At 39.5% G+C, this 23835-nt stretch overlaps 1 protein-coding gene across 3 annotated transcripts in view; it reads right to left on the bottom strand.

Annotated features, from left to right (window-relative positions):
- Positions 1-7111: 7111 nt before the first annotated feature.
- CRTC1 (CREB regulated transcription coactivator 1) overlaps positions 7112-23835 on the bottom strand; it is a 62282-nt gene continuing 45558 nt past the window's right edge. Inside the window, exons 11-15 of one of the 3 annotated variants that reach the window (XR_008443209.1) lie at positions 21533-21634; positions 15608-15694; positions 14623-14803; positions 13364-13644; positions 7112-12806 (exon numbers count right to left, since the gene is read on the bottom strand). Coding sequence is in view for 2 of the 3 variants with exons in the window: in XM_054013333.1 (XP_053869308.1) it covers positions 13433-13644; positions 14623-14803; positions 15608-15694; positions 21533-21634 (582 nt within the window). In the remaining variant the exon portion in view is untranslated. Of the gene's footprint in view, positions 13645-14622; positions 14804-15607; positions 15695-21532; positions 21635-23835 lie in introns of all 3 variants that reach the window. The other 2 variants (XM_054013333.1, XM_054013334.1) reach the window with 2 other exon arrangements.

Raw genomic sequence — 23835 nt, forward strand, 5'->3', positions numbered from 1 at the left:
TACAGGATTTGCATATATCAGTGAAATAATCCACAAGTTATTTTGATAGAAAAGTTTAGCTTGTAAAGAACAGTATCTTATACTGTCTCTGAAAAGACATAAATCCAACACATTTTCCCCCAAACTCGGTGAACTACATGAAGTGGTTTTTAGCTGCCAGTCTGTGAGAGAAGCTGCCAGAAGCAGCTGGATTTAACTTGACTGAAATCAAACCTTCCCCTTCGTAAGCACTTTCCTATTGCATTTGATTTGCAGTTCTTTTAAAGGAATCCAATCAAAGATGGGGACCCCACTCAGAGAAAAACAGAAATGACAACTTCCAATTCCCTCCAAAAGAAAACAAAACCCTAATATCTACTGACCTTTGACTTAGAACTGATTGAAATACAGTATTTTTAATTGCTATGCTTTATAATGCTGACCAAACAGTATCTGGATGTGTATTAATATATATACACACACACATATATACCATGTATCATCTAGGCTTGTAAAGGCTCGTGCCATAAATATTTAGGATCCAGTAAGTAAAGACAAAGATTTGTTTAAATGAGTCCTATTTCCCTCAATACTTTGTCCCATAAATACTTTATATTTTATATACACACAATACTTATATTTATCTTCTACTCTGCAAGCAAAGAAAGATTTTTCTACCTGTTTATCTTCCTTATGTTTAATTTTCTTCCCGATTCCAACAATGAGGCTGGATGACTGACTACCTTTTCCTCTCCAACGGAGACTCTTGTGGCATTATGTAAAGCATAAAGACAACTACTAGTTTTCTTTTTCTTCACTACCAAATACCCAGATCAGATTTGAATAAATAATTTCCCGCATGTCTGGTAAATTTCAAATCAGAGTTAATTTCTGTGGCCAAGTTATAAGCCCCTAAAATGTCTCCTGTGGATACTGACACGCCATTATTACAGTGGCAGGAATGAGTCCCACACTAGATTTATAAATAGAAACACCCTCCATCATTTTTTTCTAAGCCCTAGTATAAAAAGATTGGATTGAATAGTCCATAGGACATGTACAAATGACCCTTACACTTCATTTACTGTATAAGTACACCAGTTTAGAAGACAGAGGAAGAGGGAGCATCTGAAAGCAGACACCTTTCTAATGAAAACCAGCAGAAGGTAAAACAACCTTTCAGTAAATTGCTTGATACTTTGCTTTCCAAAGGGATCCAAGATAGATCAGACTGCCTTCAAACTGGCCAAAGAGCCTTCCCCTACTTCCCCAGATTTAGCTACGATTCATTACATATATAAAACTCCTGCCATCTGAGGAAACCCATTTCTCTGTCACTTACTCTCAACTGCGACAATTTAAGCTTTTCAGGAAACAACTTGCGTCACAAGTTTAGGAAAAAGAAATAAAGGTCACATGAATCGGCACACATCTCAGGCTAATCTTTTTAAAACGTACATTAGCAAACTTACACATGGCAAAAAATGACACTCTACCAATGGGTAGGATGGAGACTTCCCTTTCATACCACCATCTTCCCCATAAACATCTTTTTCTGTAACTTTATAGGTTGATATTGAAAAATCCTAACTGCAATTATAAAAAACCGAAGGCTTTGTTTCAAGTTTACTCTAGAATTAGGGCTTGCAGAAATGAGTTCCCTTTGACAGAATTCGGTAGCTGTGCTTTTTCTAATATATAATGTTGGGGAATGTTTTTTTAAACACTAAACAGCCACAGGAGTGAGTTTTTTAGAAGGCTCGTAGTCAAGCAGTTTGTATTTGGTTCAACTGGCATGGCCTGGTGCTTTATAGCAGCAGTCTCAAAACAAGATGACCCAAATCAGTGCTCTCCTTTTTCTTGGCTTCAAGAGAATCTCCAAATGGAAGAGGTTAGGGTTAGGGTTATTACATTGCTATGTAGGGTCCCTACATTATGCTATTGACGACCATAATGTAGGGAAGAATCCTGCACTAGCAAAGGGGACTCACTATTAAGAGTTGATAACAGGCGTAGCACCTTACAAGGCACAAAATGAGACTTCGGCTGCTCTAAAGAGTTTCGGGTGGAAAACCTCCAGAGGCCTTTACCCTTTCTCATCTGCATTTTCTTCAGTACAATCACCAGCTGGTTTTGTCGTCTCATCTGCACATCTGATTTTAGAAGCCCTGAGACACAGAATATCACTCTTGACTCATTAAATGCACGAAGATGAGGCTCAGATACTTTTCTTCAGTTAAAGAATGTAAACTTCCAAGGGGATGGGAGCAGCAGGGGAGAGCTTTGGTTAATATTAGTTGCAACTTAATTTTTGCAAGCCCTAAACCCAATTTAACTTATGTGCTGAGAATTTTTTTCTTACTGTAATTTAATTGGTCTGCCTTAAAATATTCAGTTAAGGATTTTCAAATGATCTGCCCTCAAAAAAAAAAAAAGGGGGGGGGGGAGGGAGAGATCACTAGGATTTTTGAGTCACTTGACCGTTTTTAAACAGATATCAGGAACTGTGAAAACATATTTAACAGCCAAACGAAAAAATATGAGTCAGCCTTTGTCACTCACTCTGTAGCACATTAAACATCCAACTTGCTCATACTGATTCGAACACTGACGGTTCCAACCTCATTCTGACTCATCTGCCACACAAACCTAAGGAAAATACTACAAAAGATGCCAGGCTTGATCCCAATATTAAACAAAAATGCAAACAAAGAGCTGCAAGAACTACAGTAACATGGAGAAAGCACCTCATTCAGCCGAGCTGAACTGAGTTCTACACATCAACATAGGAAAACCACTGCCACGCAGTATCCAGGGGTGGTTATACATCCACACTTCAAAGAATTGATTAATTCTTCACATCTAGCCTCATTTTAAACACACACACGCGCACACGCACACAGCCTTGTACAAAAGCCTTAGACTATGCTGGCTTGCAACACACACTAGAGGAAGAAACTCTGAATACTGCAGCAAGGTTCACAGCTTAGACTCAAGTATCCTATCCCCCACATGGCGCTGGGATCCTTTCTATACTCCAACTTCTGGGTACTGCAGATGTGTTGCATCTGTTCTATCCCACAGCACAGATTCCATTCACAGCTGAGAACTGTTCAATTCTAAGAGTGCTGACAACAGAATGGAGAGGATTCTGCATTCCAAATAGAATTTTTAAACAAAGTCACTGCATTTACTAATACTCTACTGAACAGGTGTTGGAGCCGCTGGGACGATGACACCTTCCAACACCCACTAGCCACGAAGTTTGATGCCAGATTTTATAGGTATGAAGCAACTTCCCAGCCTGACAAGCCTGCAAGGTGGATGTGTGAGTGGGAGGCCTTCTTTAACTCAGTAATGAGCACTCTCAGTTCTTCCAGAGGATTTATGCTAATGTGCCAGGCTCTGCAGCGCACTCCTGATTTACAATCTGGCAATGTAGGAGACATCTACTTCATGGAGAGGGAGGAATCCCAGCACCCCCGCTCAGAGAAATGCTCCTCTCTGCACTGACAAATCTAAAATTGCTAGTTGAGAGCTAAACCATTTCGAACAGATAATTAGCTTTCTGAGTCAGCTGGATTTAGTTTAGATTTCCAAGCACTGCACACGTTCAAAATCCAGCGCTCATTTAAAACAAAACCTGCAGAATTAGTGACTTATAAAATGCGAACTCATTCTCTCTCCAAGGCAAAGAGTGTAGAACGGGGCTTCCTGCAATTACTGGACTCCAGCTTCCTAATGTTTGAAGGGAGTGTTTTGAGAAGCTCTGACTACCCCTACCCTTGGCACATTCCCATGCACAGCTCCTGCATGTACCATGCTTTGGCCATATAATCTGGTTTGTGATTAGTTTTTGTCCTGAAGCCAGTTCATACAGCTGTCTTCCACTGATTCACACCCCTCACTGTATATTTTAACTACAAAGAAATATGCAACACCCTCAACAAATTTAAAAAGTAAAAATGTGTAAATTATAATCAGTGCGGGAAAGCAAAATTAAGTAAAATAGTTAACACTGTCCTCTTCGCTTCCACCCTGCCACCAGGGTGTGGAAAAGTCGTTTGAGGTCTCCAGGAATTTACTACTGCTTGCAACATGACTGGGCAGCTGTTGAATACATGACTATAATGGAAAAGAAAAAAAAAAACTGCAGTGAAAAAATGCAGATCCTGTAGTCACCGCTTCCTGATAATTGTTGCTAGCTCCAGAAGAGGTGTTTGGTTCTTGTTCTAATTATTAAAAGTTTTGCCACTATCACATTAGCTACTGCAAGTTCTCATTAACCAGGGCAAGCCAGATCTGTTCACAGTAAAACAGCTTCTGTGTTTTGCTGCATTCTCCAGCATTCAACTTTCCTTCCAAAAGAGGATGTAAACCGGTCAATTGCCAAGAGCTTTCATAAAATGACCAATATGCAGCTGTGTAACTGGATAAACCAGACATTGAAATAGCAGCGGCAACAGAGATGTTAATTTCCCTCAATCACATTGTTGGGTGAGAGGGACTGTTATATTTTGAAACCTCTCTTCTCTCTTAGCTACCTACCATCTAAGCGTGTCACTACTGAGTGATATAGCAGATCTGTTCAGCAAGTACCCTGGCCCTATCTGGGCATATCTCAGTGCAGATGCCACACAGTCAGCTGCAGCCAGAACACACAAAAGCCCTTAAGACAATGACTGGGAATTGGATTGGGACTCTGACAACAAATGCAAAACACCCCCAAACAAGGCAATTATTGCCAGCTCAACACAGCTGACACTGCTAACCTGCACACTACTTAACAGGACACGTGGCTTCCCAGCAGATTGCTGGAGACTGGCTAAGAGACGTCAAGGTTTTATGTTTTTGTTTTTACAGAGAAGATCTCACCACAGATGTTTTCTCCGCTGAATCATGATGCTGCATTAATGCTAGGCCATGTACCAGATTAAAATGCATTTAACAGAAAACAGGATCTTCAGAGATACCAGTAAACACTAAGATTACATCATCTGTCTGATTCTCCGGCAGGTGGAAACTACAAGTCAGAAATTCCAAAGACATAATTTGTCCCATTCTCCTGTAGCTATTTAATATACAATCCAGCGTTCCAGCAAAAAAGAGTCAAGCTAAAATTAAATCAAATCTATTTATGCACATCTCTCTCCCTCATTTACCTGACGTACAATCTGAAAGAAGCAACAGCGTAATTAAGCTAGTATTGAGGAGATGGCCAGCATTCCCTTTAGCAGACGTTGGAACATAAGTAGTAAATGGCATGTATAGGACTGCTCTCTAGTTAAGGGATTTACGTTATGAAACTTTGCTATTACACTTTACTTTAAAAACAGCTCTGGTTTTAATTACTAGCACCCAATTACTGTGTCACTATGCATCTAAGAGGAGTTTTACAAATGCAAACGGGACACTCAACTCCCACTGACTTTCAATGGCAGCTGGGTGACTAATACCCTTTTGTGCCTTTAAAAATATCCCCCATAAGAAGTTAGCAATAATATTTGGCTGTAACAGCTTGAGTGAATCAGCAGAGTTGTTACTTGTAATTCATCTCCGCCAAGCTAACTATACGTACCACCTTTCCTGTAGTGCCCGCTAGGTGCCTTTCTTGGAGCCAAAACAAGGGACACTGCTGCAGATATTGTTGTAGCAGTGGGCAGCGTGCTAATTCAATGGCACATTCCTTTCCTGATCCAACACAAGAATAAAGCCATATACGAACCACAATTATTCCACAGTAACTGGAGTAAAGGCACCTACAGCACGCAGCTGTTCATCATTCGTGACACATGGCCAGTGCTCACAACTAAGATACGCTCTACCAGAGCAGCACAACTATTCCAGCTCTACGAAGTCTCCTTACAGATTACACTTTGTGCAAATTGGCATTCAGCCTCACACAACGAATAGACAAACTGTTCAATCCTGGATTTGATTGCACTGACCATATTAGGCTGCAGGACCTGCGACACATACCTCTGAGCTGGTATTACCCAGCCCATTGAGGAGAACATAGGCATCGACTAGGCAGGCTCCTCACTCTACTTGCATCTAGAAAGCATCAGTAAATGCACGTGAACTAATTTTTTGGTATTGAAAATGAGAGGGACACAAAATTAGAAGAAAAACCCACTACTCCATTGCAAAGAACTCTGAAAACATGACCGCGATTATCATAGATTACACCACAACAGTGTGGGCCCCCCAAGCCAAGGTTCTGCTCCTCCTGTTTGCTCATGAATACTCTCCCCAGAGCTTTGTACGTTCCTGCAGTGCTACTTCAAGGGGAAAAGAAACCCAATGGAGTCCAATAGATTCTAGGTGCATTTGAAAGCAGAGGACAGAACAGAGAAATTCTGTGGCTTTAAACATGCCTCCTTATATTTTAGCATAATAGGAAGACATGAATGCAGACTGAAAGGTGTGGGAGAGGTCAAACTGCCAAGTAGGAAGAACACTATTATCAGAAGTCTTGTATTAGGGACAATTTTCTGGTCCAGTTTTTAAATACACAAGCCCCTGGTTAATATGTTGCTCTGTAATCTGTGAATATAGACCACATGCAAACTGAATTACAGCCTCAAACAGAAGAACAGGAGGACTTGTGGCACCTTAGAGACTAACACATTTATTAGAGCATAAGCTTTCCGAAGAAGTGGGCTGTAGTCCACGAAAGCTTATGCTCTAATAAATTTGTTAGTCTCTAAGGTGCCACAAGTCCTCCTGTTCTTCTGTTTGAGGATACAGACTAACACGGCTGTTACTCTGAAGCCTCAAACAGGAGTTCTTCCGGTTCTCTCGCTCTTCTTTTAAAATACACCTTTTATGTTCTGTAATAATTCTTATTGCCTGATTTGTCTGCAGCCTTCAGAAACCCACAGCACAATGCACAGCTCCAATGTATCCTTGAGACTCCAAACTCAGAAAACGCAACCACCTCTGGCAAAGGCAGGTAACCGTACTGTCTGTCAAGTTCCTGCAACCAACAGGGTGCAGGAGAAGAGATTTCTTAGGGTGTGTCCAAATCAAAACTTTTACTGGATTGAGCTTCTTCAAACAACTGTAGAATGTACATTCAGTGTGCTGGAACAGGTTAGAATGGGTTTTGATAATACTCACTACAAAATGATTGGCATAATATAAAAACTTTTAATTGCTCACGGGACTTTAAGCCTCCTCACTATTTGTAGTCAATAATACATAGCTGGATTTCCTGTCCTGTAAAGATTTATATACTATATATTTGCTTCCCATTCTCTGCTTGTACAATATACTTTTCTGCAGCTACCTCTGTGGCAGCCCCACATTGTATTACTGAATAAAACAGTAAGCATATTTACCCCTTTATGCCTTTATTTTGATAAAGTCGGTCAAGCCCACATATAAGGCAATACACACCACAGTTAAAACCACCCCCTCCCACCCACAAAAAAAATAAATAACACAAATGAATATAGTACTTAATGTAGTGTTTTGCAGTATAGAAATTCCACACAATGATTCTGTTTAAAAAGGTAAAAATGATTTATAATACACAGTTATCGTAATGTCATCATGGTGCCCGCATAGAAAACTGACATGCAATCCATGCCTACACTGCGCAGTATAAATAGTAAGCAACTAAAAATACAAATAACAGGAACACTACAAAGTTTTTCCTTTTTTAAAAAGAGAACATATACATATAATAAATGCTAATTGCTCTTTCACATTGCCATCACAGTGACAGGGGGTCCGTTTGTCAAAGTAATAAATGCTTTCATCCTTAAAGCACAGAGTACATTTTAACCAACTGTATGATGAGGGGGGTTTCCTCTTCCATATTATACACTGAGGTGATTTCCAAATTGAGTAATATCCTAATAAGGGAAGGGCAAGTCTTAAATATAATTCCTACAGAAATAGAGCTTTTAAAAAACAACAATTCATATCTTACTTTGAAGTGGAATTTAATAAAAAAGAATCCTGTACCAGTTATTACAAACTTCGGGTGGCTCTATTTACCTAGAAGGAAGTTTTAAGCAACCATCTTTGTTAAGAGGGTTTGCACCAGTATTCTCAGGCATAATTTTTTGTTTTAAAGGAAAGCAAAAAATGGTACATAAATTACCAATAGTTTCTTCCATAATTAAAAGTCAACATCTTTCTTTCCACTTTTTTTTTTTTTTTTTTTTAAAGCAACGGTTCTCTCTGTACAGGAAAGGTTTTTGCACAGTTAAAGAATGCTGGCGAAGTGTTCACTAACATGCAGAAGCAGTAGTGAGACAGACATGTTTGATGCTGCCTGCGGTCAACCATGCATGCAGCATACAGAACTACCATAACTTGGCCTGTGCAGATCCATTGTTAAAGAGAATGCAGAAATCAGTACTATATACAATGCAAAAGAGTTCTCCCGTCCCCCCACCACTTAAGCTGCAATAAATAGCAGAAATCCACTTTTCTTTTTAAATCACAGTACTTTATACATTGAGAGTTTATTCCTATTACTTCCCCAAAGTATTGGCAAATGCAACAGTCTGTCGTGGGAAATTCTTACAAAAACATAGCTCTACAGAAATCAATCAGCAGGTATATGTTTGGACATTAACCCTTTGAGACATGAGACTGTTTAAAAAATAATTAAATCTAATTTAATACTTAGAATTTTTTCATCTTATTTTTCCCCAAGCAATGCCCTTTCTTCCCCTCCTCCCACAAGTATCTCTGTAAGCATCAGTTCCTTTATTCTAATGCTTTATTCAATGCTTTTCCACATCTACCACCCTCATAAGCGGAGTAGAAAATGCAAAAGGTACTACTTAACTTTAAAATGAAATAGAAATCTACTTACGTTCTGAAAGCATTGGGGATCCACCCTGTGTTTGCACTCGAAAACTTTAAACATTTATTGTTTAAAATAATGTAAACTCATACACAACTGTTAAAAAAAATCAGATTTAAAGGGTATGGGAAAATATTCTTCTACTAGAATAGGGCACACATGCTGCTGTCAACGGGCCACTCTCCCAGGGAGCAAAGTGCAGAAACTATTGAAATGTTACTGACACTGTACTAAAATAACCGCTCTGATTCTCAAAGGGTTAAAAATGAAAGCAGCTAGCCTGCCCCCTACAGGGGCTAGAGAGATGAATCACTTCTTTCATATACATCCATCATCTCCTTCTCCCATGACCTCCTCTTCTCTTACCCCTTCCAGAAAGGAAACACAAAGTAAAGATATTTCTCCTAACTAGATGGTCCCTAATCTCCCCTCCCCACCCCCCCCCACACACACATTTTGTTTTTGACAATTGCATCTAAATGGGTTTTATTTATTTATTTTTAAATTAAGGCCATTTTAAATGTCTACTTACAAGTCTAATAAACAAGCTCTCCTATATACACGTGTAGTTTAAAAAAAAATAGAAGGTAGCATTTAGCGATATCTCCCTGTAAAACTATCCAGTCAGGAGTCTGTGAATTCCTAACTGGACGCTTCACTCTTAAGTGACTCTGGTTTTAAAAAAATAGATCATCACAGACAAGGATTTACATGCATAAGAGACATCTGAACAAGAGGTTGATATAGACAGAGATCCAATCAATGAACTAACAGTACTGTCAAGGAGATTAAGTAAACTGCACAAAGTGTACTCAATTCACACTGTACCTTTGGCTGTTTTGAAGCAAATAACTTCATATCATCTGTGCCCAAATTACTCACGTTCTTTTAGGGTATCCTCCTGTTTAAAGCTACCTTTTTTTTTTTAAATTGAAAAAGCATTCACAATCTGACATAAGCAGACTTTGGGAGTAACACGTAACATCTGGCTTAAATGTTGATGAACATTATAAATGGAGATGCAGGATAGCCTTGCAATTATGTGGGGAGGAACCAAAGAAAACCATCCTTTAACAAGAAGCTTACACAAAAGCTATTAGACAGAAAAAATAAAAATCCCACATCACTTTTAGTGCAAATGGTCAACTAATGGCACAAATATGTGAGCAAACACGCACCCCCATTATATAAGATCCCAGCAATAATTCTGCTTAGCAGTGTCTCTGTGCATCTCAGGACAGCACCTCATGGATTTCTGGAAGCACACAGAAACCTAGCTATAATTCATTAGAAGTAGCCCACTTTTGCCATGGACATTTACGTTCCTTGCTAGAAAAAAGAAAGGGAAAGACTTTTGGGGAGTAGGGTGATTGGGTTGGGGGATGCTTTTTGATAAAAAATTTCAAAACAGGAAAAAAAAATAAAACCTAATTGACGCATTTTTTGACCAAATGCAAAACAGGAAAATGCAGACTCAGTCAATAGGAGAACAGGATTTGGAGAGGCTGGATAATAAATACCATTCCTGGAAGGGGAAAAACAAACAAATGATGTCTTTAAATATAAGTTAAGAAGGCTTTTTTATTTGAAATTGTATTTATCAAAAATATATTTGGCTGTTCGGCCCCTGCTGCAGGGAAATATTCTCTTTTTGCAGTAATTCCTTCATTAACACATTCAATATGCTATTTGGAATAAAAAAATTTTTTTGTTAGTACAAGTCAAATAATGGAGATTTTAACTTCTGCTGAGGAGAAGGGTCGTGTATGTGGGTTCTCTTACTGGGAGGACTAGTGTAATGAGCACAACATTTTAACAGCTATACTTCAGCCAATTACCATAAGAGCACTGGGCTCTTGGTAAACAGCAACTCATATTTCTCAGATTTGTAAAAGAGTGACCTACTGTCAGGAATCTAGGACTCATTATTGTATGTCAATTTCAGCCATTACATTTACGTGAAATCACCATTTTAGACTCAATGGATGGGTTGTTTTTTTAAATTATTCACCATTCTGTAATGCTATACCAGAGAATATTAGCGGTGACTAACAGAAGTAGTCTATTATGAATGTAAGAGCCTCAGCATGCTAGGATACAGTACATTTCACTATTAGCAAGTGATTTTCCCCAGGATTACAGAGGGAATATCCCAGACTCATAGAAATGTAGAGCTGGAAGAGACCTTGAGAAGTCATCAAGTCCAGCCCCCTGCGCTGAGACAGGACCAAGTAAACCGAGAACATCCCTGACAGGTGTTTGTCCAACCTGCTCCTAAAAATCTCCAATGATGGGGATTCCCCAACCTCCCTTGTAAGCCTGTTCCAGAGCTTAATTACCCTCATAGCTAGAAAGTTTTTCCTACTATCTAACCTAAATCTCCCTTGCTGAAGATTAAGCCCATTATTTCTTGTCCTACCTGCAGAGGACATGGAGAACAACTGATCAGCTTCCTCTTTATAGCAGCCCTTAACCTATTTGAAGACTATCAGATCTCCCAAGTCATCTTTTCTCAAGAATGAACATGCCCAGTTTTTTTACCCTTTCCTCATAGGTCAGATTTTCTAAACCTTATAATTTTTGTCCTCCTTTGGACTCTCCAATTTAGCCACATCCTTTCTAACTGAGGCCTCACCAGTCCCAAGTAAAGCGTGACAATTACCTACCATGTCTTATTTATGACACTCCAGTTAATAAACCACAGGATATTAGCTTTTTTCCCCACACCTGCATCACACTTAACTCGTACTCAATTTGTGATCCACTATAACCCTCCAGATCCTTTTCAGCAGTGCTACCACCTAGCCAATAATTCCCCATTTTGTAGTTGTGCAATTGATTTTTTCCTTTCTAAGTGTAATACTTTGCATTTGTCTTTACTGAATTTAATCTTGTTGATTTCAGACCAATTCTCTAATTTGTCAAGGTCATTTTGAATTCTAATCCTGTCCCCCAAAGTGCTTATAACCCCTCCCAGCTTGGTGTCACCCACAAATTATATAAGCATACTTTCCACTCCATTATCCAACCCATTAATGAAATATTGAATAGTACCAGACCCAGGACTGGCTACCTCAGAACCCCACTAGATATGCCCTTCCAGCTGGACAGTGAACTGTTAATAACTATGTTTTGAGTATGGTTTTTCAACCAGTTGTGCACCCACCTTTTAGTAACTTCATCTAGGCCACATTTCACTAATTTGCTTATGAGAACATCATGTGGGAATCTGTCAAGAAACTTTAGTGAAATCAAGATCCATCACGTCTACATCTTCTTCCCACTATACAGTAGGCCAATAATCCTGCCAAAGAATATGTATGTTCCTGTTACCGTAATGTGAATATATAAAATGGCAAACACTTGACAGACTTGCCCTGGGTTTGCTTACTTCTGGTCAGCATCTGGCTTCAAATTCCAGTTAGTTAAACTATTATATATATATTATATTTCTAGAATAAAAATCACAGAAGGATGTACTGTGTAAGTATTATGCAGAGTGCTTCAATTGGCCTTATGTAGTTTGGCTACTTTTCTAATATCCAAATACTTAAATAAAAAAATGCATAAATAACAGTAACAGAATATTCAATAGGCAACGAACAAGAATAAAAAAAAAATCATAAAAATAGCCCCGACTTGGGCTAGGTATTGCTACACAACGGCCCTTCCTGTTGCCTATATGAATTTCACACAAGAAGTAGAATTTAAAAATAAAATTCTCTGCAATTTAGCCACCACTATACTTTTAGTGGCTTCAAAATGCTCCACTCACTCCTTCACACTCACCAGGTAATGAATTATAGTACTTTTTTGTGTGCTCAGAAATTTTAAACAAGAAAAAGGCTCTGGAAATAGTGTTTACAGTTGTTTTTTTGGATAACCGGCTACCGAGAGCCCACTGGGCTGCCAGGCCGCTTTCCTGCTTTGCCAAGTACACGAGTTTGCTCAGGGCATACGAACAGGCAGTGGGTGCTGGACAACAGTCAAGGAAACAAACCTGAAAACAAATATGGCATATCAATCAAGGGAGAAGCATTTTACTCTACAAAGCAACTGTCACAAAGTAGTCTGGGAGAGTCACAATTAGCAGCCTCCCCCCTTTCCCAGAGGGTGGTCCTACAGGCATTTTGCTTTAGAGTTAGTGAGAGGGCAGTAGTCTGAGTTTCCCCTCTCAGTCTCAGAAGGAGATGGCTGTTGATCAGTTACAGAAACAGCCAATGATCAAATACTAATGATGTGGTATTTTACAAAGAGAATCTCTTTACCCTTGACTCTGAACCTTCATCACCTGCCCAGAAACTCCCCCTTCAAGTGCAAAGGATAAATTGAGAACCTTACGCTGGGCCTTCGCTGGTGGGGGTTTGGAGGGGAGAAGGCTGATGCAAACTCCTTACTCATTTAATAGCAATGAGTAGATAAGGGATCAAATATGGCGCGACGGGGAATGGGGGTTCTGCAGCACTGCAAGCTTAGAACAACAAGCTTTACTCATTGTACACGTTGTACATGACAGAGCTACTGCTCTCGGTAACTCTTTAATCTGACATGACTGACCCATTGGACTCTTCAGTTCAGCTGGGCTCCAGGAACTAATTTTATTCCCAGGCTCATGGTGTCCTCAGTCTACAGCCGGTCCATCCTGAAAGTGTCCTCTGTGGCAGGATCGGTGAGGACCATATCTGGGTCATTAAGCATGTGCAGTCCATCCAAGGTTAAAGGGTCAATTTTGAGTTCATCCAGAGGGAATTGGGAATCCGAATCAAAGCTGACATCTCCGACACCTGCCAAAGAGCTGGTCAGTTCCTTTGATAAGCTGGGAGGAGATTCTCCTGTCACTAGAGTGAAGAGGAGGGGAGACAGGCCTGAGTATTGCTGCTCATTTACCAAAACACCCATTTCTTTGCACAATCCTCTGGCTAAAGATAAAGCGATGAAACAGCTTGCACACTGATCAGAGGAGTTTACTGGATTAGCAAGAATACATTTGAAAAAGAAAAACAGATCCTAACCTGCATTGCAGGTCTATCAAAACGCATCACAAAGCCTAAATTAAAGGGCTCTACATCATCATGGGCAGCCTAATACAAAGCATAACTCAAGCGAAGCCCTGTGGGAATGGAACTGAAAGAGACAGACCACACAGTCACATGACTATCACACCAACACTTGATTATTAAAAAATAAATGTAGAAAACTTTGCAGAGGCACCTTTAGGAGTAAAATGGTCTTGACTTCCAAATGAGGAGTGCAGTGAGACCAAAGCCACCCTTCATTCCTCCCCTCCCAAAGGTTCAAAAAGAATTAAGCTCTCTCCATAACTTAACATACATGATGCCAAGGACTAGACACCAGAAGGATCCTAAAATGAAATTTGGACTAAGCTACTGACTTGTTTAGTGACCCGGGGGGAAATCACTTCACTTTCAAGTGCTTCATACCCACCTCAATTAATACATTTGGCACTAGGGTCTCTCTTGTTGCCAAGTCTCAGCAGAGAAGCTGAAGATAAAATGGGCCATGAAGGCTGAATTCTTCTCACACCATGACAGATGGTCCTAGAAGGTCAGGGGTGAAGTAGCTAGCACTGTCACTGCAAGTACAGTTTATGTTGTGACTAAATGAAGGATGTCCGCCTGGGACCTTTCATCAGCACAAAATCCACAAACATTTGTACAGTCTAGAACACAGCCTTCACAGGCTCCAACACTCCCTCCCAGGTCCACTCACCAAGAAGAGCACACAGTGAAAATGACCCAGTACCATGAAGGAAAGTTTTACTCGTCCCTGTTCAGTTAGGACAGCAAGTGCCTTACCTGTGAGAATGATGTTGGGGATGTTTCCATGGCTGGAGTAGTTCAGCTGTTGCGAATCCTGCAAGTTGCCATGGCTCCCAGTAAGTCCCATCATGGCTGCCTGGGAGTAGTTAAGGGTGGAGCAGGGGCTGTACAGGCTGTTGGAACTAATGGCGTTTTCTATCATATTAAACTGTTCAAGCTGAAGACCAAGGCACAAAGGAATAGTTACTTCTAGCCATCAGGAAATACAGTGAAGCAATTTACAAACCTCTAGTTCGGGAGATAACATTTCAGAAGGGCAGGCAAACAAATTCATCTTTAAGTTTTGTAGACCAGAATATGGTCTATTTCCACCTAGCTTTGCAAACTAGTTTACTGCCAAATTCAGCTCTTGTGCCAAATCAAATTGCTGCCTACAATATCCTACCAGGCAGTCAAACCGTTGAAATAAAGAAAACAATACTTAAAAAAAAAAAAATGAAAAAACAGCAAAAAAATTAAAGCAATATGATTGATGCTATTAAAGCCAACTATACGCCTGCCTCAAGTGCAATCCCATTCTGAAGCCATTTCACTTTCTCAACTAAACTGGCACATTTAACAGCTAAAGTAGGGACTATAGTGGGTGGCTGGTCTGACAAAGGCATGGAAGTCTGCTTGTTAAATTTTGGGATCCCACACATCTTGGTTGCAAATTATAGATATATGTATTTGTTGCCACCCACAAAGTGAGATCTTCCAAATGGGGTCACTGTCAAGGAAGGTTGTGTTTTTTTTTTTAAATCTAATAGTTTTGGCAGAGTCCTTTTAAAAGCCACCTGCTATAACGCTTATGGGGAACAGCAAATAAAATGAAATACCAGTGCAATTACAAACTAAAACAGAAGTAATAAGATATGGACAGAAATGTGATCTTTAGAATAGCCATAAATTGAATTCTATGTGTTTATTTTAATCTCAGAATGGCCAAAATATAGTCAAAATCGGAGATGAATTTGCTCACCTGATGGGATAGGGCATTAGCCTGCCTAGCTGTCATCTGCTGATCATAATAGGAGTCACCAAATACACTCCCCAGAATGGAAGAATGCTGAAAACAAAACAGAGTCCGGATGTCGTGAAAGTCACACAAACAGTTGGGCTTAGCCAAGGTGTGTGAGTGACTGAACCCTTCCAACTGAATGGGATCAAATCTGGTCAGAAATACCATTAATTATTTATTAAGGAAAACCAATAAAGAACAGATAAAATATTGGATTTTCTCTTCAAACACAAGAGTCCTCCTGTATAGCACTTTTCATTAAAGCACAAGAAATAGAGGCTCTAGGAAACCATAAGCTTCCTCCCATACGGGACATACATAAGCTTCTGCTTTGTAACAGAAGTTATGCAAGTATACTAAAACAAAAAAAACACTGCAATTTTTGCAAGAAAGAAACATTTTTCCATGAAAAGAATAAAAACCACAAATGCAGCTAAGGCAGCAAAGTGCACAATGCAACTGATAGGTAACATGATAACCGTTTTCAAGTACGTAAAAGGTTGTTAGGAGGAGGAGGGAAGTAAATTGTTCTCGATAACCTCTGAGGATAGGACAAGAAGCAATGGGCTTAAATTGCAGCAAGGGAGGTTTAGGTTGGATATTAGGAGAAACTTCCTAACTGTCAGAGTGGTTAGGCACTGGAATAAATTGCCTAGGGAGGTTGTGGAATCTCCATCATTGGAGATTTTTAAGAGCAGGTTAAACAAACACCTGTCAGGAACGGTCTAGATAATACTTAATCCTACCATGAGTGCAGGGGACTGGACGACCTCTCAAGGTCCCTTTCAGTCCTATGATTCTATGATAATGCAGTAAGTACTTCTGTCATCAATATGCCTATGATGGCTGGTTACCCATCTCCCTCACCTAGTATTTACAAAATTAGCAGTTTAACTAAATCAATAAGGTGTCACAGTGAATCTCAATTTACAGTATCAAGAGTTCTGCATCAAGAGCAGATCAGAGAAGTTATTTATTAAAATGCCTGGGTATGAAATGTGCTTTCAGCAGTACCAAGAGAAGGTAAATTTGCAGAGGGAATTCTATAACCATGCTAATTTCCTTCTTTTCCTTTTACTGAAATGTCCATTTATCAGTCATTCTGAAGGGGACCAATAGCTTTGAGTTGCTGTGTTATTTTATTTTTAAACACCATCCAACTTTCAACTTCTATTTACTCAAAAGGCTACTGGCTATAATAGAAATCACAAATATAATTCCTTCTTTAAATTCTATCTAACTTTGCAGATTCTAGCTGAAAATCTATTGTCTCCAACACAACTAGTGTACTTATAGAGAACTTACTTGGAAAGTGTGTCTCATGTTTAGAGATGTATTTGTTTTTGTATTTTAAATGTCTTGCACAGTATTTTCAAGCAGTTTTAATTTAATGAAATTCAACCACAAGGCTAAGAGACAAATCATTTTCCCCACAAAGCTGAATGACATAAGAAATTTTAAGCAAAAACCTAATTGGCAACTATACAGTTACACCAACTAATACAACTAAGGACATTAACATGGCAAAGTTGCAAAATACTCAAAAGCACAAGATGAAGTCCACAACAGTGAACATAAAACCAATTTAGCAGACAACAGTTAAGATAACTAATAGTAAAATCTCAGATGAAACACTTTTCCGAATGGCACCAGTAATTTGTGTGTGTGTTTGTGCATGCATCTATATAAAATATTTCAATCAGTATGAAAGAGGAGAAGGGATGGTTGTTTTTTTCAGCAAGCCTTCCAATAGTCTTTTGTAAAAAGGAGCCATTATGAAGCATGATGATAATGCCTTTTCAAAGCAAAAGTAAGGAACTTTCTACCTTGAGGCAGAATCTTCCAGTGTCGTCATGCTGTTGGGAGACTCTTGAGCTACTGTGGCATCAGTGGATTCATAGTCTGATTACTAAAAGCCTTGAGGAAAGCCCAGAAGGGATTCAGCGTGGTGCACATATTCAATCCATTTGCTAAACAGATCCTATATGCACCAGGCCTGTTCTTAATAATACTGTGAACCCCGTTCCATTGTGTGTGGGAGGGCAGAGGGCATAGTTTGAATGCACTCAGATAATAGAAAACTGTTGAACTCCCGAGTAGTGAGCATTCTGTATGAACCCAGCACAATGCTGGAACATGGTGGATACTTGCAACCCAGCCTTAAAGCGTTGCTCCAGGCAGCTAGAAGCCTCCCAGCCAGGTAGACAGACCAGCACTAGCAGGACTCAGGCTAGTGAACTAAAAACAGCAGTTTGGATGTTGTGGCTTAGGCTCTCAAGCCTAGAGGGTCAGGTGGGCTTGAAGGCCCAAGCCATAACCTTCACGCTGTTATTTTTACTCTGCTAGCGGGAGTCCATCTACCCAGGCTGCAGAACTCTCTGCCAACTGCACTGAATATATGCCCAAAAGGTTCTATGTTCCAAACTCTGATGTGTAAAATCAGAAAATATCATGATGCTCGGCAAATCTTGTCTGGCAGGAAAGATCACAGTCTCCGGTCACTCTCAGAAAGGGCTTGGCTATTAAATGAAGGGAGGAATCTTTTCCTTAACACTGATTCATGAAAAAGAACAGGATTTTACAGCAAAAACAAGGTTTCCTTCACAGAATATTCCCACTCTTATTGTTTTACATTTGAAAGGGATGATTCAAACACTTTCTCATGAATTCTTAAACTAAATTATAATTAATTGCATCAAAAAGTGGAAAATAAAAAGCACTTTTTCCTTCTAAGTACTGTAACAAGATGTTTTTGCCAGAATTATATCCTGCATGTGAAATAAGGAGCTTCTGTCTCAGTACCATTTAGAAGACATGACTGCCCCGCCCCCAATACAAACCCTAACTTCAACAGTGCCTCCTCATATCCTCAATATGAGCAACTAACACCAACCTGGAACTGTCATTAGAAATGCAGCTGACATGCCGCCGCCCCAAACAGAACCTACCCAAGACCCTTCTCCTTTAACTTCTGCCATTTTTATGCAAGCTTTTCAAAGATACAGCAAAAAGGAAGAAAGAGAAAAAGAAAGAAAAAGTCCTTGCCAAAGTATGGTTATCATGACTCCTGTTCTAGAAGAAGCCTGAAGTAGAACATGAAAAGCAGTGAACTGGACAAAATTCTTGTGTGTTAGCCCCTGTTCCTCACCAGGCGCTCTGAACAAATCACAGAAACTCAAGCTACATTAATTTTTTCTTGAGACTCCTAAATGCACTATTTAATAATTTTATTAGTGGTAAAGCTCCCTAAGGAAATCAATCAGAAAGTTCATTACTTCAACACTTTAGGTCCAAAAATAATTTATCAACTGGTCTGATATACATCTTGTTGACCCATCTCCTACAGAAATACTATACAAGGTCTGTTTTGTCAACAGTACATCTTCCTTGGTTAATGACGTGGTGACTGCAAAAAACTAGCTTAAATCATTGTCTAAAAATATATACCATATTTTCCAAGTATTTAGCTGTTCTACTAAAAAAGCAACTTTATATCTAACTGAATCAAGTAGTAATAAACAAAGCCAGTGTTAATGAAGAGCCATGCAACAAGCTGAGAACCACAAGCAAAGCTTTTCAATTCATGTTTTAATGGAAAGTCCCTTACAGATCAGAAATGAGCATTTGGAACTCAAGAGAATAGCAAATAGATTTGGGGCGGGAAGTTGAGGAATAATTCCAGTTGCAGGAACTAGATGTGATTAAACAAGTTATATTCTAAATGTTTACATAGAGAGAGCTGGGTTCTACTATTACTATAAATAGGGATTTACCTAAAATTAATAAAAAAAACAGAAGTTGGAGATGGTAGAGGCTCACAAAACCACATCTAGCCCACCCATCCATCCTCAATGAGAGCAAGATTGTTCCCCTACACTACATCTTCCAGTTTCTTGACAAGCCTATTTTTTAAAACGTCTCAACCGATGAGGGTTCCACCTCTTCCCTTGAGAGACTATTTATGCTGGAGTCTAACAGACCTCACCATTAACAAGTTCTCCCCACCACCCCAACCAGTCAGCCTACATCTTCCTTTTCTTATCATCCTTTTTCTCCTAGTTATACCCTTTCCTATCACTTCTCTCCATCCTTAAAAATACGTAGCTAGTTATGTCACCCCCACTTGTTGGCTTACAGATGTGGGAAGGAGGATAGGTTTTCTAATTTAACAAGGTATCAAGAATTATTTTCCAATCTTTCCCATTAGGCTTTTGTTAGACGGCAAACCGTATCTCAGCATCCTATTTAGAAGCAGAGTACTTCAAATCAAGTTCTGCTAGTATCGAAACTAAGCCCCAACATTAATTAACTCTTCCTTGTAAATTGGTCTGACATGTATCCCTTTGTCAACATACCAAATATGAAATGAAATTTTTTTAAGAGGCCAAATAGTAAAACAGGCAATGTAATTAAACTCCACCTCCTTCCACATATCTGCTAGAGGAGGAACCACACATCTGTTAGGCTAACTAATGAAAGTTAGGCACATCACAGTGACTTGGTTTAAATGCGGAGGGAAGACCAATAGGGAGAACTGCTCTCAACTCCATTCCACCATTTTAGACTGCCCCATGATAATAAGGTAACTGGTCTGAGGACACAGGCAGACAGGGAGGAGTTACTGACCAGTCAATGGACAATCAGTAGAAGCCTCCATTTGGGTGCACTACCCAAATGGGGGTTTCAGGGCTGAGAATTAGTAACCGTGTCTGGTAGCAGCATTAACCTCATGGCAGCTTAGAGCAAAGGGAGGACGTTTTCCTGCCTACTCTGAGCCATACAAAGAAGGGAGCAGGGCTAGAAGAGGCAGGTAGAAGGATCAGGGACAGTGGCAGTGAAGTGAAGGTTGCAAAGTCCGACTGACAGCCCTAACCCTCAAATCTATTACTGAGTTCACTACGTTGTGACTGAAACCACTGAGTGAAGTCTCTGCCTAATGGCCAGGAGAGATGAATCTCCAACTTTGAGGAATAATTTTATTTATTTTAATTATGCTTCTCCTTATAAATATCCTTTAAAAGTTAAAGTACCAGAAAACAGGAAATACAATTTCATGGTGTCCAAGGAGCGCTCCCTTCTGGATCCCATCACCATTTTTGGGATGTAGGAAAGGGCAACAACTTTGACTTATTTCAGCAGCATTAGGAGGAGATTCTAAACTATCTCAGCACTGCCTGATTAGCAGCTCCCCCTCAAAACTGGTTCACTATTTCTTTAGTTGCCCTGCAGCTGGTGGATTAAATTCCTGTTGCTCTGTTTAAATACAGGCACAATGATTTGTGGGACTCTTGCACATATAAATTAATATTTACACAGACAGGGAAGATAGCCACCCTGCAAGACTAATGTTTAATGTTTTTCTAACCTGTTTCTTTCAAGCCATGAAATGGAGTTGCTGCCTTTTCAAGAGTTCACTTTCTACAGAGGTTTCTTTAGAAGTGCCCATTGTTTCCTGCTTTAATTGCACCTGAGGATGCGAGCTGTATTCAGAGGTGCACAAATCACCGGAACAGACCTCCCCATCCCCTCACTTCCTTTCACATCCCCACGCCCTTCCAGCCACTCCAACAAACACTGCTATAGACTCACACGTCCCATGAGGCATCATTCCCTTTATTGAAACGGAACTTTCTGGATGCATTTTCTGTGGAGCTCTCATGAAGGAGTAATTGAGTGTAAAAAAGTTTAACAGTAGTTTCTATTAAAGTTTGAATTCACCAACTTTTGGAAAACTCTGTATCTGAATGAAGCTGCAAACATGATGAGACATCAGTGATGCATGAAGCACATAAAGTTACAGTGAGACAACCATGGGTCAGTAATGGAAAGACTCAACTAAAAAACAAACACAAGAAGCAAGGCCTGTGGAAGCACAGAGTCCCTTACTTGAGGGGAGCTGCCAGGAGAGAAGCCTTGATTGGAGACAGGAGAGGTGGGAGACTGGTTGGCTGGGGATCCAGCATTACTGCGGTACTGCTGGAGTGAAGCCTACAGAACAACACAGAATTAAAGACCATGGGATTGATGGAAGGTTGAAAAATTATATACTTATTGGTTTACAGCTGGGGAAGCCAGATGAGACCATCTTCAAGAACTCCCGGAGATCAGCAATTATGCTATGACTGTGAATAATGCCCCAAACATCATGAAAAAGGTCAAGATACCAACACGGCATGGTCTGGTGTCTAACTATGCACACCTAAAAACAGGGACGTGCTGTTATTCAAGGACAACTGAAGTATTTCTGGTTTATGTTTTGTTTTTGGTTTAAAAAATGGTCAGCCAACACATAAAAGAGACGTGTGGAAAGAGGCCTCCCAATCTGGGAATAATTTGAAAATATTGGCACTGACACCTTCAAACTCAATTGCAGCCCCCCTTCTTAATTTGATGCCTATGGCCTTTAGAAGAGTGATATGAATATTGTTCTGCCTACTCTTAGGATTTAGTCTTGGTATATTAATTAGGTTAAAGTATATAATTGCAAAGACAAACCCTTTTCATAACTACATACTTTCCCACTGCATGAACTAGACACCATCTGATACATACGCTGTCTGTAGGCTAATGCTAGCTATGCCCATATGGCTTTTAGCCTTAGTGAGATAAGATGTTCACAAAATTACCTTTTCACTGTCACATAATGTCCCCTGGATTAAGGTAAGAGAATCACAAACTCAAAACAGATACAGAGCAGCTGTTGAAATAATAAACACAGCTCTTTCTATAATGTTGTCTTTGGGAGCCAAGATTATTATGAGGAAGAACTCAATATTGCTGAGCAAGGAGTAATTTAATCAGACAGTTTTATAGAGTGAGGAGTGGTGTATTAATAATACTTTCTGACACTGTTTAAAATGCATAAAGAATAACTCAAGGTTAGTAAACTTTCTTGACAAAGGTTTTTTTGTTTGTTTGTTAAGATCCCTAGAATTCAGGTATTATATTGAGATACTGCAGACTGGACTTCAGTGGGGCTATGAGGATTAATGGAAAACCTTTCAATGAAGCTGCACTGTAGCTTAGAATACTCTTTTACCCATGTTTAAAATGTAGTGTACTTGTATACAATTTCAAGCTCTAAAGAGAAACCTAACATTCTGAATGTTAAGGGCTTAGAGAAGTTTAGGATGAGGAAAGCAATGTGAAAAGCAGAGAAGGAAAATCAGAATATCTGTATTAGTTATTGCATAAACATCAGAATGAAAACATCCAGACATGTTTTGAGTGGCTGTCATGTCAAAACCAATATCCCTTCAAACTACTGATTTCTCTTTCACCTTTATCTTCTCCTACTCCCTCACAATCCTGGAATAGAAGCCACATCTTCACCAGCACAACCTGGTTTAAACCTAATCCCCAGATTGAAACCCACAATCATGTCTTAGCCCTCCATAGTGAAATGGCTCTTCTTGTTATCTAAACAGTTGCTAGTATTGCCCCACTGCCAGGAAGAGAAGATGTTTCAGTGAAATCAGAGAGAGCAATTCACTGGCCTTCGGAGCAGAAACAGCAGAGAATGTGCCAAGTACCTCTTCCTAGCAATGGGACATCATCTCAGGGCTGGCCTATTCTATTGAACCACCTTCTGAATTCTGGATTCCAGTTTGTAGGAAGAGACTGGACAATTTACAATAGAAAATTTTTGCCTTCTTAGTTTAACTCTGCCCTTCAACCACCATACACATAGATGTGCATACTCAGTTCTTTAGAGAGACTTGAAAGCAACTATAACCAACTCTCCAAGAAATAATGTTAGCCAAAAAAATTCCTCTTGAACAAACTATTGTGCTTTAAAAAACAGTATCTGTGGTTTTCTGTATCTTGGGTGGAAAATGCACGACTTTATCAAACTTCAGTTAAATGTCTTATCTGGACTGTGTAGCACTCAACTTGTGGATACCAGATTCACCTGGGGCAAAAAATAAGTACATCTGATGGCTGGGAAGGTAGCAGTACACAAGCACTAAAGTCCAAGTGCTGCTGTCTGAAAATTAAACTAATCTGACCAAACTCCATTTTGGCAGACACCTGAACATAGTTAATATGAATAAATATTTTTCAGTTTTACGAAATTCTGGTCTTTCCAATTGTATAAAATGGTCTGGTCTTTCAGAACTTAAAACTAGCCAAATTTCAAAAGATGCTTTTCACTTTACAGATAGAGATTGTTTATAAAATGGTACTTT

This window comes from Malaclemys terrapin, chromosome 24 (assembly GCF_027887155.1).
Source record: "Malaclemys terrapin pileata isolate rMalTer1 chromosome 24, rMalTer1.hap1, whole genome shotgun sequence".
NCBI classification, from domain to species: domain Eukaryota; kingdom Metazoa; phylum Chordata; order Testudines; family Emydidae; genus Malaclemys; species Malaclemys terrapin.